General features: G+C 40.7%; 1 protein-coding gene across 1 annotated transcript; it reads left to right on the top strand.

The window, feature by feature from the left end:
- arl4aa (ADP-ribosylation factor-like 4aa) lies at positions 1-3043 on the top strand. Its single transcript, XM_035608756.2, has 2 exons — positions 1-223; positions 1252-3043. Exon 2 carries the CDS (start codon positions 1352-1354, stop codon positions 1952-1954), a length of 603 nt encoding a protein of 200 aa, XP_035464649.1. The 5' UTR covers positions 1-223; positions 1252-1351; the 3' UTR covers positions 1955-3043.
- The last annotated feature ends 15947 nt before the right edge of the window (positions 3044-18990 follow it).

Below are 18990 nucleotides of genomic sequence, written 5' to 3' on the forward strand. Positions count from 1 at the left end.
ACTGCAACAGTGTCATCGGCGGCAGATCCACACGGGGCACAACGAAGACACAGGGAATGTGTCTCCGCCCTCTGCCGAGGGGTTTTCTATCGTCGTTGCGGAATTAAGAAGCGGGGACTCGGGTTGTTATTTTCATTCAGGCCGTGCAGACGCTGCAGACGATCGGTTTCGTATTCACCGAGGCCTAAGGTTGAATGCTTCTCTCCACAGATGGATCAGACTGGTAGGTAACCAAGTCGCGATGTTAAAAATGTATGAGTCCACCTGTCGGTCCTCTGTGCATTAATCCAAATAAAATACAGAGGCCCTGGAGACTAGACTATTCATTTTTAAATAAACAATCAAGGATGTGCTGTTTTATTAAAAAGATTACAGTAAAACTAACAAGGCCCTTTAGGACGACACCATGTGGGGTATATGATTTAAATAAACTACAATAGTGGGCTGTAACACATTATTTGGACTTTTACATTAAAAATTAGCACAATAACGCAGCAGTAAACCCCAGGCTTCAAGTATAACATGAAGTATATTAAAGTTATTTTCTGCCATGGTACTTTTAAATGTCTTTTCCCCACGGTCTCAAAAGGCTGAAGATATTAAACATTTGTGGACTTTTACTGTTTTGGTTGAAATGAAAGGAAGAATAGTTCATGCCTTTTGCATTTGTTTATCCACATTGATGTGTATTTCTTTATGGTAAACACCTGTAGTTTCCCCCCTTATATGTTATCAGCACAATTGGTAATCAGCACATTAAGTCAAAAAATAATATGATATTTGTTGTTTTGTCTAATGACATTTCGGCGCTTTGTTGACAGTACAGTTTAAATTTTAATTTCCACTACAGTCTACCCTTGTAAAAACATTTGCCTATAAACACACCCCAGCTGTCACAAAGCAGAATTATCATTTATATTTATGTGGTTTTTCTGACCACGTGACAAATGGAAATCTAATATTCTCTCTTTTCTGTTTCCCAGCTTATCCTTGTCATTGATTGGCTTTATCAATATACTTCTGCTGCTGCTTCCATCCGCAAACAGTGATTGGGCCAGGAAACCAAAATGTTTCTAAAAGTGACCTAAAAGCTTAGATTTCCAACTTTAATGTGAGATGATGTGACTTTTGAAAGAGGGAAATCTTGAATTTCGAAGTCATAATAAAACAATAAAACAATAAAATACTCTTTTTGCCCAATTCAGAACTCTTAGTCAGGACTTGTTCTAACATGAGCAATGTATTTTTCAGGTTATTGCCGCAGTCGTTTTGGATTATAATCAACTAAGCCTAACTGCTCGACAGTTGGATCCAACTTCCCCACATCACCAATCCCTCCCCATGAGGAAAGATGGGGAATGGATTGTCGGAACAACCTAGCTTCCTTTCAAGCATCCCGGTCTTCCAGTCATTTCACATCGCCATCCTTGGGTTGGACTCTGCGGGGAAGACCACCATTTTGTACAGACTGCAGTTCAACGAGTTTGTGAACACCGTTCCCACCAAAGGTTTTAATGCAGAGAAGGTCAAAGTGTATCTGGGTGGCCACAGGACTGGGACGTTCCACTTCTGGGACGTCGGCGGTCAGGAGAAGTTACGCCCCCTGTGGAAGTCGTACACGCGATGCACGGATGGCATCATATTTGTGGTGGACTCTGTCGATGCAGAGCGCATGGAGGAGGCCAAAACAGAGCTCCATAAAATCGCCAAGACGTCTGAAAACCAGGGTGTGCCCCTGCTGGTGGTGGCCAACAAACAGGACTTGAGACACTCTCTGGGATTGGCCGAACTGGAGAAATTGCTGGCACTGAAAGAACTGGGCCCTGCAACCCCTTGGCATCTGCAGCCGGCCTGTGCCATCATTGGAGACGGGCTCAGGGACGGCCTGGACAGACTCCACGACATGATCCTGAAAAGGAGAAAAATGCTTCGGCAGCAGAAGAAGAAGAAATAATCTTGTCACGAGACAAGACATCTGTTGCAAGCCCGCTGTTTTTTTTATGTGAAGGAAACGTAACGGATTGTCTCCTGGGTGGATTCAAGCGTTCGCAGCAGGTCCAGATTCAACATGCTGAGTTTTATCAGTCCGTAACTGAGCTGAAGGATTCCCACCCTTGTTCTTGTGATGCTGATGAGGATGTGACACGTGAGGGAATACAGTATGAAGACAAGAAAGTTCTAGACATGTTTATATGCATAAAATGCACAGAGGGTTTGTGGGCTGGAAAGGTGATAGAAGTTTAAGGGTGCTGTACGTTTCATGAGTGGCTGTCGGCTGTTCCAAAAAGTATTACCAAAACTATAATTTAAGAGAAGGCTAGGGGTCTTTGGAGGGGTTATTTGGTTTATGATTCAATGTTGTTACACCAGAGGGGGGCAGTGAGACGAACATCAGTTTTATTTTAATTGTTTTATATGTTGTTATCGTAACTTTTTTTTACACTGGACTTTCTCTGCGATAGAAAAGTATTATTATGCATTAATGCGCTATTATCGACTTGCTTGCCTTCTTTTACTGTATCTCTTGATTTACTAAAAAGCACTTTAGAGTATTGCTTCGTAATATGAAGTTTACAGTTTTTAAGTAGAGCATATTGTGTGATTTTACCGGAAAAGTTTGGGCAAAAATATTTACAGATTCCGCTGTACACTAGGTGGTCCTCATTGGCCATATAGAGAGGCATTATATGCATCGAGTTTTAGCTTAATAAAAGATATTTAGAACAATGTTGACAATGCTTTGCTTAATGTTATTTTTATGGCCACTGTTTCAAAAAAGTAAAGATGTTTAAGATGTAACCTTAAATTCATGCGGTGGTTGAAGGCTTAAGGTTTAAGAAGTTTATTTAAATGTGCAGAACTTTTAACATGGCACTAAACCACCAGCTCTCCCAGTGGGGTTGCTGAACTGCTGAACATCACAGGGCTATTTGTTCTGCTTCAAGTAAATGCGATTCAAGGGGTTTCTGAAAAACAAACTTCATGCTCCATCAACCTGCCCTCCAATTATCACATCAATAAATCATCCTCGGTTTCATTTTGAGCATCTTGCACAATGTTTGTGTTGACACAGGAGCACACCCACAACTTAAAGGTCTATTTAGAATGATTGTGTGTACTTGCAGTGCCACTTTGAAAACTCGTCACACCTTCTTCATCATGGCTTTTCTCCCCAAATAATTCGCTAGGCTGCAATATTTGCACGTCATGCAATGAAGTAAATATCAGCAGATGCAGTTAAAAGTGCCCAAAGCTCTTCACATTGAAAAAAAACAACAACCTTAAAGGTCTTTCTACTCCTGGCTGCTGAAGTGAGTGGTTAAGAGGTGCACTGATGCGTTACAGCACAAACAGGCTGACTTGAAAATGTTGTCGGGGCAGTCTGGAGGCCAGACCCAGTACAACAGGCTTGGGCAGGAGAATCCAGGGGCATTACAGAGTATTTTTGGAACGAGATGGGCGGATGCTTGCACTAACACCATTTGCTCTCCAATCCCTTTGAAACAATTAATGACTGTAAGCCCGAGCTGGCCAATGCAGCTGTCCTTTCTAAAACAGGCGCGTGATGCAGCTTGGTAGTTTGTGCCGCTTTGCACTGGCTGAATCACCAAACATCCTCACCATATAAATATCCGTTCCAGTTCAGTGTGATAATTATGAGCTTGTTTTGGGGTTTTGCTGCTGGATCTCAGGGGATGTATTGCATTTAAAAATATAAATAGATTTTCACACATTTGTCTCAGTTTACAGCCACAGTAGAACTCGAATTACTCAGAAAGTGTTCTGTAGTGGTTTCAGAAGAGGAATTATGGCGAGAGAGCGAGATATGTTTTTGTCCATTGGAAAGCCCAGGTGCCTCATGTTTGCGAAGGAAGGAAACTCTATTTTCACTTTTCCTGATTCTACTTCCTTGTCAGATTTCAGTCAGTGTGTTGTGTGTGTGAATCAGGTTGGATATGTCCGTAGCTACTCTATTGTAGTTCCCCAGGTCATTTCATGAAGGGATTACTGTTAACTACTAACTTTCTAAGTCATTAATCTTAATCCCTTTGCTTGTGCTTTATTTTTGCTGACTCAGTTTAATAGGTCTTTAAAAATATATGGAGCGTCTAAAAAGAACGTTTTCATGTTCATATATATTTCTTTCCCGTTTGTGTAAAGAGGTCCCTCTCTCCCATCCCTTAACCCTCCTCATTCTTGTGAAGTCCTCGGTGAAAAGTGCATTAGGGTGAGCAAATCTCTTGTCCATGGGCTGTCCATTAGCCCATTTGCCACTCGATTCGCTCTCGCTGACCTGAAATGAAAAAACACACTGCGCTGCCTGTGTTGTTTTGAGCAGCTCATCCATGTAAAAATTCCCAGTTACCCACCCATTATCCCTTTTATTCTACACTGGAGCCATCACAGCCGTTTGTGTCTGAGTCACTATTAAGGTTGGGCGGCACTCGGCTGTACAAAATGTTCTGCTGTGTGTGTTTTGTGTGAAGCAATGAGAATTTCTTAAGAACATATAGAGCTGCAAAGTGGGAGGAGCTGCTGGCTCCAGGAGGACTTCTCAACGTTGTAAATTCCACTGTCAGAGTTGACTTTTAATGATATCCTTAGTGTCTGAGCTTAGAAAAACCCATGAAACACCCTCAGCTTACTGCAGGAATGCACGTTATCAAGGCCTCTCATCAGTAATCAAGCGATACAACAGGTTTACATCATTCGTGACACTTTGTTGATGTAATTGAGAACAAAACGCTGCACCACATGTTGCTGGATTCAACGAACATCGCCTCCGTTTTCAGAAGTTACCAGACTGAAACAAGTTAAACATGCAGGTTTCTACGCAGTATAAAACCTTTCATAAGTGTAAACTTAACTACTTCAAACTATTAAAGCTTTCACTTGCATCGAATATGAAATCAGGTTCTGTGATTGGATGCTTGTCTTTGAAATGCAGTGGACTTAAGTCGCTTGTACCTTTGACTTCATAATGGACAAAGGCTAATGTTTTATAACATGTAATGATGACTCAACCAGTAGATTTTCCTGTTTGAGCCGAAGTGCTCCAACTGCCACCAACCTAATGTTGTCTTTGCAGAAAGTTAACCTCACCTTGAGGCACCCAGCGTGATGCCAAGTACCTCGTCATAGTGTTTGTTCTGTGCACTATTTTCATTTAAAATGACATATTTTAACCTAAAATTTTAAAATAAAAATTTAAAACAAATAATTTTGCGTTCACACCAAATGTGAAGCAAATTTTTCGCACGATGAGATTACATACAAAGTCGATGCAGAGACGCAAGTAGACAAGAATGACGCAAAGACATAAAATTCTAACCCTGACTACCGCATCAGACAGATCGGGGAGATACATAAATATATAAAGATATGCAAATGATACTGTGACAAAACTTTGTGTTTGGTATACTGTGAATGCATCATTACTTGCACAAGTAAAGACAAATTGCAGCAAAAATTTGCTTCGCTTTTAAGGGACACAAGATCAGTATTTTCAGTCACTCAGGAAAACAAAGAATGTTTTGGGCCACGTTGCACAAGAAAAAAATATATTGAAGTATTCATGGACAGGGCTAAGAAAAACCTGACTTAATGCAAATTGTAAGTATTTAGTGGGTGTGCGTCTTATCTTTCAGATATGCCAGCTCGCACAGGTGTGATGTCTGCAACAGCCACTGTGAAGCAGCAGACGAACAATGTGGATATCTGTGTCACACAAGTTGCCAAAACCTAGTCAGGCCTCCTTTTTTAAAAATAATCCCTTTCTATTCAACTAGCTTCACCCAAGAAAATAAAAGAGCATCTTTATTGTACTGCCAAGTCAAACTTGAAGTGTGCATGTTAGTTTTTCTAAAAATGAATTTGTAGATATTTTGTTAGCACTAAAAAACAACATATCCCATGAGCCTTAGCCTCAGAGGTGCTTTCAAAGACTGACTAGAGCTGCAGTTTAAGGCAGAGTAATGAATCATCATGCCCAATGACAAATTACACTCAAGCTAGAAGCTAAGCAGAGGTTTGATTGGATGAATCAAGGTGTAATTTAAAAAATACCTGCTTGGAAATAAGGTCAATACAAATATGAGCTAAAAGGGAAATTTGAGTGCATCCATATATGGCGGTGTAGACAATGTGTGAATACCCTTTTTGACCTTGAACCCTGGGGAACCCTGCTAGCAACGGCTCATGAATTCGCAGACCCAAACTGTTAAAATCTTCCTTTGGAGTTTGATATATAATTTTGATATATAGTTTAATGTAACTGTAGGTAAATAGAGGAGCCTGAATTTATAATGTATATCATAAGACTTTTGTTCTGCATGTGCGTCACTCAGTGATGTTTGTGTCAAACCGCACGGTTGCACTTTCCCACAAACCCACCTCCAGAGGGTTAGCTTATTTTGCTGAGTTGTGACATTTGTCCTGTTGTGTACTTAAAAAAAGGGGGTCGCCGCAATATATGCATACTCCCCAGCTCCCTGCTTGTTATGCAAGGTTATCATGACAGGATTTATTTTTCTTCCCCCAGTCTACTGAGAGCGAGTGGCCTATTTACATGTGAATTCCTCCCGCAGGCCTGCAGCCTTGCTCACAGTAGCTGAAGGGGGCCACCTGCAAGGGGAGTGGGGGGAGGTAGAGGAGGGATACGCTGTGTGAGGAGCTGGAGTGGAGCTGGTTTTATTAATCCTCAGGAACCAAGGAGACAGAAAGAGCGAACTGTGCCAAAGTGAACAGAGGCAAAACAGACATAGATTGTGTTTTATTGGTCTCATACCAATGTTAACATATTTATTTAGTGAAAAAATTGTTAATTATGTGGCAATGTTATGATGCCTGTAAAAAAAATTCTGTTAGCGGCTCCTTAAATTTTTGCAGGAAATGTAATTTCTTCTTGGACTATGTTGAAGGCATCGGTATTCTTCAAATGCAGTAATTTAGGAATTGTCGGACAGCGTTTGTTGTGTACAATTGAGTGCAACACAATAAACGTAGTAGAAGAAAGCTGTCTCACGCTGTGTGCTGGAAAAGTATCAGTGTTTTAAAGAAGCTAGTTTGTAAAACTAATTTGTGACTATGGCTGGTCCAACCACTTCTTTATAGTTGTTCTAAATATCCTTTTCTAATATATTTTAATTGTGTGCCTTGAAATGTAGACTAGAAATATAGCATTTTCAAATTTGAAATATTGCAAAACAAGATAACAAAATAAATTGTATCCTAAAAGCTAAATGTGACAAAGTGTAATGGAAAGAAAACTTGCATATGAAGTAAGTCACTTAAACATCTAATGCTAAGCTAAAAGACAAAAAATCGCAAGCATTGCTTTTCACTGTTTAACTGGCATCATGTTGTTGTGCCTGCTGCTTTTGCAATGGTTTAATGGAAAATTAGCAAACCAACTCTCATATTCGCAAAACGGCCTTGGATGGAAATGTGCTTTGTTTGCATTAATGTCTTTTGCCTAATTCTGTTAAAGATGTATGCAACATTTGGATGTCACCAGGAGCTGTGCATACTACCCAGCAAAAAAAATTGCTGAAAAGTCTAATTTTGGTTGAAAAGTGAAAGGTGAAAAGCCGCAATTTTCTTGTCGTTGAAAAGACGCATTTATAAAGTCTCTACCCTACACAACCCAATAATCAACAACTATTTTAGGGCTAAATTAAGGCTATGTTGGACCAACCAGATTTAGTCCAAAAAACAACGTCCTAATGACGTCTGGTGTTTGGTGGGTAGGTTCTGTCAATATGCAGTGACTTCAACAAACTATACAACTCCTGGTGATACCATGGGTGGCTGTGGCTCAGAATGTGAAGTCGTTTGTTCGACAACTCAAAGGTTGGTGGTTCGATCCCGGCTTCTGCCAGTGTCCTTGGACAAGACACTCTTCCGACTATGAATGTCTATGAATGTGACAGATAAATGCGAGGTAAATAGCAGTGCTGTACGGTTGTGTGTGAATGGGTGAATGTGACTTTCCTGTAAAGCGCTTTGAGTGGGCTATATGACTAGAAAAGTGCTATATGCAATATAAATACAGTCTGTTTGGATGACTGACAATCTCTAGACATATGGATGGAAATCCAAAGCAACAGTGACAAGACATGATCATATTTTATAAAATGTATTTGTGGTTGGAACGGAAGTAAGACACACTTATACTTCACAAAAGTCACAGGCAAAAGGCCGGAGGAGACTTCCAGTATGGATAAACAAAGAACAGAACTAATCTAAATTCAGGTCATACGTTTAGTTACATATTGGACTAGTCAATGCGTCACGTCTCATGCTTTAAGTCACTATTGAAAGACAGAATTACAATGAAAAGTTTGTTTTCATGTACACCAGTGTTTTCGGTATACTGTACAATATAAATCATGTCATAAAATTCAGAGCAGGAATGTGGATGATCAAAGTTCAGGGACTTGTATCAGGTGCTCTCCTCTTTTTAAACATCAATATAAACCAGACCTACAAGAGACTGGATGAACAGACCACTCAGTTTCCTTGGCTTTTACTTCAGGCTTTTGATGTTGAACAGTTTGGAACATAGAATTTTACTTTGAAGCCCCTCCAACTATTCAACTTGTCGAATGCATTGTCCCTGCGAGCCCAACGCATGGCTGAAAGACAGGACAATGAGATCATGCTTAAAATATTCCCAACTTTATCAGGCATCAAATTAAAGTCTGATCGAGCGCTTGGGCCATATAGTTGTTTAACCATTCAAACTTTTAGATCTACAAAGCCAAATTAATTTTTCTGTTGACAAGAATTGCACCAACACTTTAAATGAAAATGCCAAACACAGGGTAAGATTTTGTAATGAATAAATCTGTGACAGCAACTATAAGACTGTTTTGATGTAAATACTACAAACTGTAGCCTGCACCAAAATCTGGTAACAGTACCTTTAAGCAAAGCCGAAATTAGCCTTTACTTAGAGGACATGAACAGTTCATTGTTGTACTAAACTGTTAGGTATTAGTTGTGTGCTGCAACTGAGTTGGATGGTTGAAAGAGTTCACGGGATGACATTCCTTGGTTCAGCCTGTGTGAAAGGCTCATTGTTGAGGTGACGATTGCTCTTTCTCCTCTCAGACTCTGTCAGAGAGCATGACAGTCAGCAGCTGGAGTGGGAATGGACATGAAATCTGTATGTTTGGGGGCCTGAAAGAAGATGATGGGCAAATTAATTTTTCATTCTCTCCTCCACTTTGACCTTGAACCTTGGGCTCCGCGGTTACACCCACTCAACAGCCGCATAGTGCCCCCAAAGTCCAGACACAAATTGGCTCCATAAAGAACTGTGTCCCCTCCAGTCTGGGTATTGTGAGGCACAAGCCTGTGAAATCTGTCTGTGGTCTTGTTTGGGCATGAGGGATTATGGTGGGTTTAGGCTGTGGTCTCCAAAGCTTTATGTTCGCACACAAACTGATGTGGAAAGTCACAGTGCGGATTGTGCTCAGAGTTGTTGCATCGTGTTTCATCATTTAACAGAAGAGAGGCCTCCAAAATAGTTGAGAATAAATACTTTTATACATGGCAATATCAAGATAGGGGAAAAGTTTAATGATGTTTTTCCAAGAATTAATTTTAGTTGAAGGTAGGACAGAAGGAGGAAAATAAAGAATGATACAATAATTAAAAGAATGAAAAGTATGGCAAGGTCAGGAGAGAAGAATTAGGATCTGCACAGTAAAGGAACATTTGGGAACCCCGTGCTTGGACCAATTTTTTTTTTGGTTTTTCTTTTTTGTTCCAACTCTGTTCTTAGATGGGTTTTTATCCCATTTGAGTTCTTTTTCATCGTTCGTGAATTTTAAACCTGTTCACTGCCTGAGTTGGAATTTGTTTGGATCTCCTGAGTTTCTCTTTGCCGGCTTGTCTGCCAACCCAAGAAAGTCTGTAAACCTCCCCTTTATTGACTTAACTCTCTGTCCTCATTACTGCCTAATATGTGGTCATCAATTTGGATCCTGTTAACTAATAAGCTTAACAATAATTTCTAAAAAGAGGAAAATCTTGAAATGAAATTGTCATCTGTGATCAGCAATTTTTCTTTATTCCTGTTCTCCCTGTTTTAAGTGAGGGTAAAAGACTAACAAAGTCTAACAAAAAACAAAAAAAACAAGAAATGTACATACAATTTGAACTTTAATACAAAAGCTATGTTTCCATCCATGTATTCTTTTTAAGTATTATATTACAAAAAATCCCCCTTTGTACAAGAAAAAGTTTTTAATGTTCATTTGAACACTTAAAAATGGAAAGATGGAAACACCTCCTTATCAGCTGTTTCTGGGCTCTGTCCTGAAAGAATAACCACAAAGAATTCCTCTCTCATAGAAAGCCAAGGAAACCCTTTCCCCCTTTTTCGTCTTTGAGATTTTTTTTGCTGTGTTTTTATGGCAATGCTTATGTAGCCTGTAGCTACGTTCTGATAACAAAAATATATATTTTTCTTTCTTGATAAGTAATGAGTTACAATTGAGTTACTTTCAATCTCTGGAAAGAACCAAAACCAGTGACAATACAGTCATAATCAGATCCCAGCTTTAATCAGATTCAAGTATGGAAGCATCAACGTTGTGTGGAATGGAGGGATGTGTGGAAATAATCCCATTTCTAAGGAAAATTTTAACGCAAGATTTATGTTTGACATGACACAAAGGTCTCTTGTTTTTGCCTCCTAAATTATTTCATGCATCTGTTGCAGGTTGATCTGCTTGTCAGAAGACTTTTTGTACACCCAGGAGGGTTGTTTTGTCTAGACGCTCTGTTTTATTTGTGATAGTTGAAATTCAAAACAGATACTGTCTGTGATTCACTTAAAGGCCTCTTGGCAGTGTCAGCCCCTGAAATGAATTCCCAAACCAAAGAAGAAAGCGTCACACAGAGGTTGTACGCTCGTCTTCTTTTTCAAGAAAACTTAATTAGAGAACTGCTTCATGTGCACTGTCAGGACGGGTTTGGGTTACGCCACTGATTTATAAATCCATCCCTAAATCCGTGTTGGTAATAACTAGCTAGTTTCAAACTAGTGATTTACTCAATTTGGTGAAGACACTAAAACTTCTGGTGGCAAAGATTAAGCAAAAATGTCATGCATCACAATCTGGTATAAAACTTTTTAAAAATAACAGTTGTCAAAATTGTTTTAAGCTTGACTGCTAACCATTTGTGCGTAAATATGTACTTTTTTTACAGTTAAAAATAGTCATGCAGTTTAGAACAAGTGGGAAATATTTAAGTATGGTAACCCAATCTACATACAGTCAGTGCAGTGCATAAAATTGTGCAAATACAGATCAGGAGCTTCGGTCCATGTTCACTTCAACCATCAGAATGGAGAGTTAAAAAAACCCGATCTGAGTGACTTTGAGCTTGGCATGATTGTTGTTGTCTTACGGGCTGGTCGTTTCTTCTGGGATTTTCACACAACAGTGAAAGTCTAGCGTGGGAAACAGAAAACATCCAGTGAGCAGCGGCCCTGTGGGCAGAGACGTTTTGTTGATGAAAGAGGTCAGAGGAGGAGCTGACGTTAAAGCTTAAGGAACTGCGTGGTGAGCAGAGAAGCATCTCTGAATGCACAACATGTGGTGGATAGTTTTACATGTTACAGGCCTTGGATCTGTTTTGGGCAGGAGAAGTAGAGACACAAGACGTCATTTGCATTTGGTCTGCAGGCTGTTCTCTGTCTTTATTCAACAGAATTCATAAACCAAATTTAAACTGTACCTCATGTGTCTTAACACTCTGGTCCTCTGCTTCACAGTTTTACAATAATGAATTTACCTTAGTAACTAAATAGAAAGATTTACTCAAATACATTTTCATTTAAAACAACAAAAACAAATAAGGTTTCACATGTCAAGGAGCGATTGTTTCTACAACCAAAAATATCGATAGGACAGTCGCCATTTTGTTAGCTTATTCACATGTGAGCAAACTCCATTACTACATACTGTGCAAAGGTGAATCAGAGTAATCTCTCACCTGACCAAAACCTGTTACTTCTTCAACATTAACACAATGCACATCCTTATAAGTGCATTGTGATAAAATAAACACACTACTTACCTGTTTTGTGCAGGAAAAGTAGAGACACGAGACGTCAGTTGCGTTAGGTCTGCAGGCTGTCTGAAAAATGTGAGCCTTATGCTGCCTCACTACAACCAGTGCTCACGCTGGAGAATACTTGCCCTTGTGGTGTGACTAAGCAATTACACCTTCAACAAGATATTGCTTACAATCATTACAACATCTTAGAATAAATTCGATAGACTCAAATTTTGGCCTTTCCACTGATATATATATGTTCATTTCTTTCTACAGTTTATGGTTCTAAAACGGCAGAAGACCTTGTCTGGTTCCTCTCCTGTCAGTCAACAACAGAAATCTGAGGCTGCAGTGCACACAGTCTCACTAAAAACTGGACAGTTGAATGCTGGAAACAAGTCGTTTGATCTGATGGATCTGGATTTCTGCTAAGGCTGTAGGTGGTCGGGTTGACCCAATAACCTGCCTTGTTTCAACAGGCTGCTGCTGGTGATGTAATATTGTCTTGTCCTTATTAGCCTTAAGCTTATCAATCATCATCAGAATGCCACAGTCTTTGAGTTTTGTTGTTGATCCCAGAAGGCCAAAGTTAACCACCTAGCAGGATAATGATCTACAAGTGTCTCAAAGTAAAGTCGTCCCGATATTGTTTCATGAACATGATGGAGAGTTCAGTGAACTTTGGAGGCCTCCCGAGTGGCCTGCCGGCCGCACTACTCTGAAGTTTATGAGCGCTTAAAGTAGAGAAGTTCGTCAATGCAGCTCGCCCTGTTATAGTAACTCTGCTTTGTAGTATGGACGGGCAAAAACAAAGACGTTTCGAAATCATGACACAGTCACCCGCCTTCGCTTCCTGATTGGTTCTTTTCAGCCACCAGTCGACTACCAGCCTTGAAGGCAACATGTTGTAAAAACTTCATGTCAGTAACAGTTTTTGTCGGTCCAAGGGAAGAAATACCTATTTCCTGTAAGTAAGCAACGGCAGTGAGTGACTCCAGAATAGGCTTTTTAGAGTGTGCTTCCTGTTTTCACCCGCACGCGTATGCCCAGTGTATGTGAATGGTCATGTAATATATGTTTTCAGGTGTGTTAGGAGATTAAACTTGAATAAAACACTTGAATGGATGGAGATCGTTGTTGTTTTAAAAAGCCGTTTTAAAATGAAAAAATATATAGAAGTATGAATGTAGCCAAAAGCTTTGTTCACACCATACTGGAAGCAAATTTTCACATCGCATTACTCGTGCGAGTTTGGCTGCAGGATTATTTATGTTTATGCGCACGACAATTAAATGCTTGCTGAGTGTAATCTGGTCCTGCAGTATAGTTGAGGAACATTGTGTTATTTGGAAAAAACAATCTTCCTCTGTCACAGTCAGCCACCGTCATGCCCAGTAGGTTCCCACGTCACCTCCCCTCTGTCCCGCACGAGCAATCAGCTACACCCACCTCATCACCTCACCTGGCCCCGCAGCTGCAGCTCATCACCAATCAGGTCTGTATTTAACCTCCTCTCACTCAGTCACTCACCGCCAGATTGTTCTTTGTACTCCATGTCAGACTTTCCAGCGTTAACCCACGGACGGATCTCCCGGTTTCGACTCTGGTTCTGCCCCCGACTTCCCCGTATCGTCTCAGCCCTGGTTACGACCCTGCCTTTGTCCCTGGTTTCCCCGTTTCGCCTGAATCCTGGTAAAGATCTCTGCCTGCTGTCCCCGACCTTCCCATCTCGCCACGATCCCGGAAAAGACGTCCACCTTCTGTCCCTGACTCTGAGCCTTGCTTGTGTTCTCCACAATAAAGTTGATTACCGACTGAGCTACGTGTGTCTCGCGTTTGGGTCTAAACTGGTTCGTTACATCCTCAGAAATGTCATCAACTAAACTGAATTTCATCTATCAGATCCGATGTGTCCTACCTAATTGTTGATAAAAAATGTTTGTCCTCTCCTCTTGAGCCCTTTGAGACTCCAAACATAGCTGCTCAGAATCCAGTTGTTCTTATTGAAATCACATTACAAATTTAATCAGCTGTGAAACCTAATCACCACCGTCTCTGTCTGACATTCTCAACAGGTTTGTTGTTTTTTCTTCTCTCCTCGTGTAATGAAGCTGGTCACTGCTGACCTCCTCCTGGTCTAAACAGCGTGACTCCCCTGATATCAGCAACAACATTGATAAAGGTATTCACACAGCATGAGGAGTCTCTACCAGGAGTTCATTAACTGCAAAGGAAGGCAAGGCTGAATAATGAACTGGACCCTTTTTAGCAGGGAAGAGGAAGGAACGGGACGGGAGGGGACGAGGGGGGGTTGTTTTATGGATGTTCGTTAATGATTAACGCTCCTGACTTTCTCACCATAGCTTCGCAATCTGCCTCGATTTCCATGGCGATCAGAGCCAGCCCTTCACTGCAGGAGCTTGCATCTTCCTGAAGCCACAATTTTCTGCCTTGTTTCATGACCATCTGACCTACAGCTGAGCAGAAGTAGCTGATAAGGCAGGATTGATTAGTTCGTTTTTTTATTGAGTCTGGGTTTTCACGGTTCTCTGTGTTGCCTCTTATCTGCATCACAGTTTCTGTGAAGCCTGGGGAACCCCGTCTCCTTCTGAGCTCATCTCTGAGGGTGGAGACGCTGCACTTTGTCTTATCAGCTGCAGGGTGAACTTGCGACCTTTTTTTAAAAAAAAGCCCAAAAAGTCAACATTTTAACCCATCAGAAATCTTATCAACTCCCCTCTGCTGCTGTATCAGACGCTGGGTGTAGAGTGGAACTATCAGTCTTCAGATTTTCTGTGAGAACCAGACACCAACTCCTACACATGGAGAGAAAAAACCTCGGGGGTAAGGGGGCAACTGATTCAAGGGTTGACTGGTTTACGTCTGATCACCCCCAGAGCCAAAAATCCAAATGAATTAAAGTCAGGCTCCCTCTCACACATATGGTGCCCTCAGTAACACAACTTGCTTAGGCTACTTACTTTCAAACTCTTATAAAAGCAACCTACAAATCTTCACCTTGTTAACTATAGCCGCTTTTAGACATTCAATGAAGTCTGAACATTTTCGGAGGGGCTGCATGTGAGAACCCAAATGTTACTCGTAGGCCGTGCGAGAGTGAAGTCTGCCTCCTGCATCCTCCACCCAGACGCCACAGACTGTTCCAGAAATGTTCCTGTTGGTGTGAACGTGTCTGAAAATCTCCTACTGCATTCGTCATGTGTGGAAGGCAAAATCCGGAAAATATCTGGGAACAGTCTTTCAGACATTTTCCAGAAACCATGTCTGAAGCTTATTACTCTAACTAGTTGTAGTTTGTAGACAAACTGATGGTGCAGCCAGCTGGTGGACCTGAGTTCAGAACCCTCCTGTGCACAAATTTGGAGCAGCCTTTATTGTGATCAGGCGTCAGTTAGTGGAGATTTTTTTCCAGTTTTGTATTCACATGGTCACAGATTAGTAACAGCATCAGTTGCAGCAGGTCAGTTCACTGCACCACAGGACACATCACAACACATGAAATGTATAATTCTCCGATCAATGCCATTTGTTTTTCTGGGGATTGTCGGGGCGGCAAGTCTCTGGCATCTTTATTTTAAAGTTTGGGAGCTCCCACTTTAAATCGCCTGCTCTAGAACAATTAACTATTTATGACAACAACTGATGCTTGTTAGAGTAAAGTACAGTATACTTCACCACCATCACGTCCACCTCCCTTTTCTTTATTCTACTCATGTAGCAGTAAATTCACCATACAATGCGCTCACTGTCACCGAGCCAACGTTAAGCCTCTTACCCCTTTTCCCTCCTACAGTGCTCCTTTTACCCTCAGTAAAACCTTGCATGTTCCCCCCCCTTATTTAATCCGTCAGATGATTGGAGTATTTTAATTCAGATTCCTGAAACAACCTCTTGGTTAAACAGGGACCACTCAGTGAGCCTGTGGCTCATCTGATCTTCTTGGAAAAGGCCGACAGTCCAGTTAAAGCAGAGTAATCTTCTATACTTCACATGCAATTAGACTTGTCCTTCAAAGAGCAGAGTGACCCACATGAATCTGTCACCACCTCCATTTGGCATCGTCAGCCTTAATGAGTTCATTTACTCTGGAAAAACCCTTCTCATGAAATGCTCTGATAAAAAAAAATGTCTGGTGAGAAATAGTTGTGGTTTTCAGATAATTATGACTCCATCAGAGCCCAATAGTATTGAATGTCCGTGGGCTGCTCCAGATTGGGAACTTCATTTTGTCACTGCACATCAACTGTTGAGATATAAATAACATCTACACAAACAAATTAACACACATTTTCTTGGCACAAAAAGAAATATGTGTTTGTACGGTTTGGAATTTTAATGAGACGTATTATTAATGGATGGAGGAAATGTCCTGCAGCCTGGTTGGAAAAAAATGGTAGGGAAAAACCCTGCACTTGAACACATCACCAAGACTTAGACAAAGTCTGAGTGTCTGGAGAGTTTTACTGGTACCTGATTCCCAGTATCCACTCTGTTACATCCAGCTCTTGTCATATGTGTTGACTGTTTTGTGAAAGAAAGACCAAGTCAAGCCATATCGCATTCAGACAAATCTCCAAAGTTGTTCCATCTCCCCTGTCTGCATTTACAGAAAACAAGATTAAATCATGTTTTGTTCCTGGTCACAAACCAAGAGGTTATTCCTCTCTTTTCATAGAGCAACAGGTTGCTCCAGTAATTTTTTTATTTACTTTTTCCTGTATTTAAGTACGTCCAGCAATTATTTTTTTTTCCTGGTTATGTGTTGTATTTTTCCTTATTGTTTCTCCCTTGTATTGTTTTGTTTACCTTTTGAACGTGTTTTGGACTCAAAAACTTAAGGGGTTTATCCCACGTGAATAAACCTCTGATATGTATTTAAATTTACATTTATGAATCTATTGGCAGAACAATTGGAATACCCTAAATAAAAATGGTTATTTATGTCTGAAAAAGGGAAAATTAAACACCAGCAGCCATCTATACCATCTATAGCAAAATGAATAATGAAAACCATCACTAATTAAAGTCTGCTGATCAATATTCAGCAGCAAAATCTGACTCCTGACAAAGAATAAACATTCATACTCCAACATGCTTGTAAAATATGTCATGTAGTATTTCTGGAGTGATGTGCAAAACCAAAGGCAAATTAATTTTAGTAATATCAGATCTTTAAATTTATTCTGAAAAAACACAAACCACTTAAAAAAGAGGCTTAGAAATCTCTCGGAGCTGAAGTTGAGCTGCACAAACCACAGCAGACTGATAGAGTTTCTTTTCTTTTCTCAATATGAGCTGAAACACGAGACAAGAGTCCTAAAGCCAGATCTGAGCTGAGAGACTGGAGCCTCATTAGCAGTCTATCTTTGTGGCTATGAAAAAAAAGGAAAGGGGGAAAATCACAAAACGCCTTTGTCTTTGGGCTGTGTTTGATTTGCTGCAGCGAGGCCCCTGAGCTTGGAGACACGCAGGGGACTGAAAGCAGAGACTTCAAAAGTAGATTGTGTGTCCACCTTCAACTCACCTGTCTCTAAAAACACAGGACAAGACAAATGATGCCTTGTTCAGCCGGAGGAGCAATCAGTGCATTTTTCACTGGTGCCTCCACTGTTCCACCCTGAAAAGCCACAAAAGCTTTATTTGGAAAATCTAATATACAGGTGAAGATTAGCTGGCGTCCACTTTCAAATGTGCTTGTCAACCATGCAACAGGAAATTTAGTCTGGGGATTTCAAGGGAAGTTTTTCTTTCACACAGCTGCAGTTTCAGCGCCTGCCATTTATGTTGTTGCTGGAAAAACTTGAATGGAAGGAAAAGTGTGTGACGCAAAAAGAGGAAGTTAAATCAGGGGGAAATATAGACCAGAGATGTGTTGCTGCACTATTTCTATAGTTCATAGTGCAACAAAACAGAACAGCCTGTGACTGTGTTCTTTGACAACTGGATAATGTTCTACAAGTTTAGCAGCTTTCAGCACAATAGGCTCCCCCCTACACACACACACACACACACACAAACGCCTGCTCATGACATGTTTGGTGCGATGGAGACCTGTTAGATCAGAGCAGGTGCATCCTGGTCCTGCAGGAAGCCTTTGCCACAGGCCCCGCACACTATCTGCTGGACAAACAAGTGGGCAGAAGCAGTTCTAGGAAGGAGAACAATCCCTCATTAGCTATTGTCATTCAGTATCAGAAGTTTTTTTTATTTTTTTAAACTCAGGTCAATAATAGTGCCTCGACAATTTCACGCAACTTGTTGTGGCTTGACACAGATTGTGATGTGTTGAGGGCTACCCCAGAGCTTTAAAATCCCAATCTGGGAATGCTGACAAAACATGTCCTCTGGTTTGATTTCTTTTGTCTCAAAGCATGTCGGCGTTACTGTGAGTGTTTGTGTGGACACGGGCTACTTTGAATTGACTGTGTAGCTCTTTATGACATCTACTACATTTGAGAGCTGACAACACAGCTTTGCTAAAACACCCTGAGGACAAGTGAGATATGATAAGATGGACTTTATGGGAATCCCGTGGAGGAATTTCCGGCCTGACAGCACGATCTGGCTGTAAAACAGAGAGTTTAAAGGTAATAGAGCCTGTAAACATATTGCTTCCTGATGGTCACAGTGAAACGAGATCACTGGGATGACAAATAACAAGCTGACGGGTACTGCATGTGAGATGCCTTATATGTTCAGTCAATAAAATCCGCCTGGGCGCCACCTTTAAATATTTACAGAGCTCACCTGTGTTGGGAAGTGACAAGAGCGCTTATTCAAACACTTGCGTCAATTCACGTGAGAGTCAACTAGGCTCTGATGGTAGTTCGTTTGCATATTTTCTAATTACCATGAGTGAATTCACTGTTTACATTAAAAGATAAAATAAAATTA

The sequence above is a fragment of the Scophthalmus maximus genome, chromosome 20 (genome assembly GCF_022379125.1).
Source record: "Scophthalmus maximus strain ysfricsl-2021 chromosome 20, ASM2237912v1, whole genome shotgun sequence".
In the NCBI taxonomy this organism is placed as follows: domain Eukaryota; kingdom Metazoa; phylum Chordata; class Actinopteri; order Pleuronectiformes; family Scophthalmidae; genus Scophthalmus; species Scophthalmus maximus.

Bases quoted from the DNA above. Each gene is read 5' to 3' on its own strand.
- arl4aa (XM_035608756.2), top strand. From the start codon at position 1,352: ATGGGGAATGGATTGTCGGAACAACCTAGCTTCCTTTCAAGCATCCCG.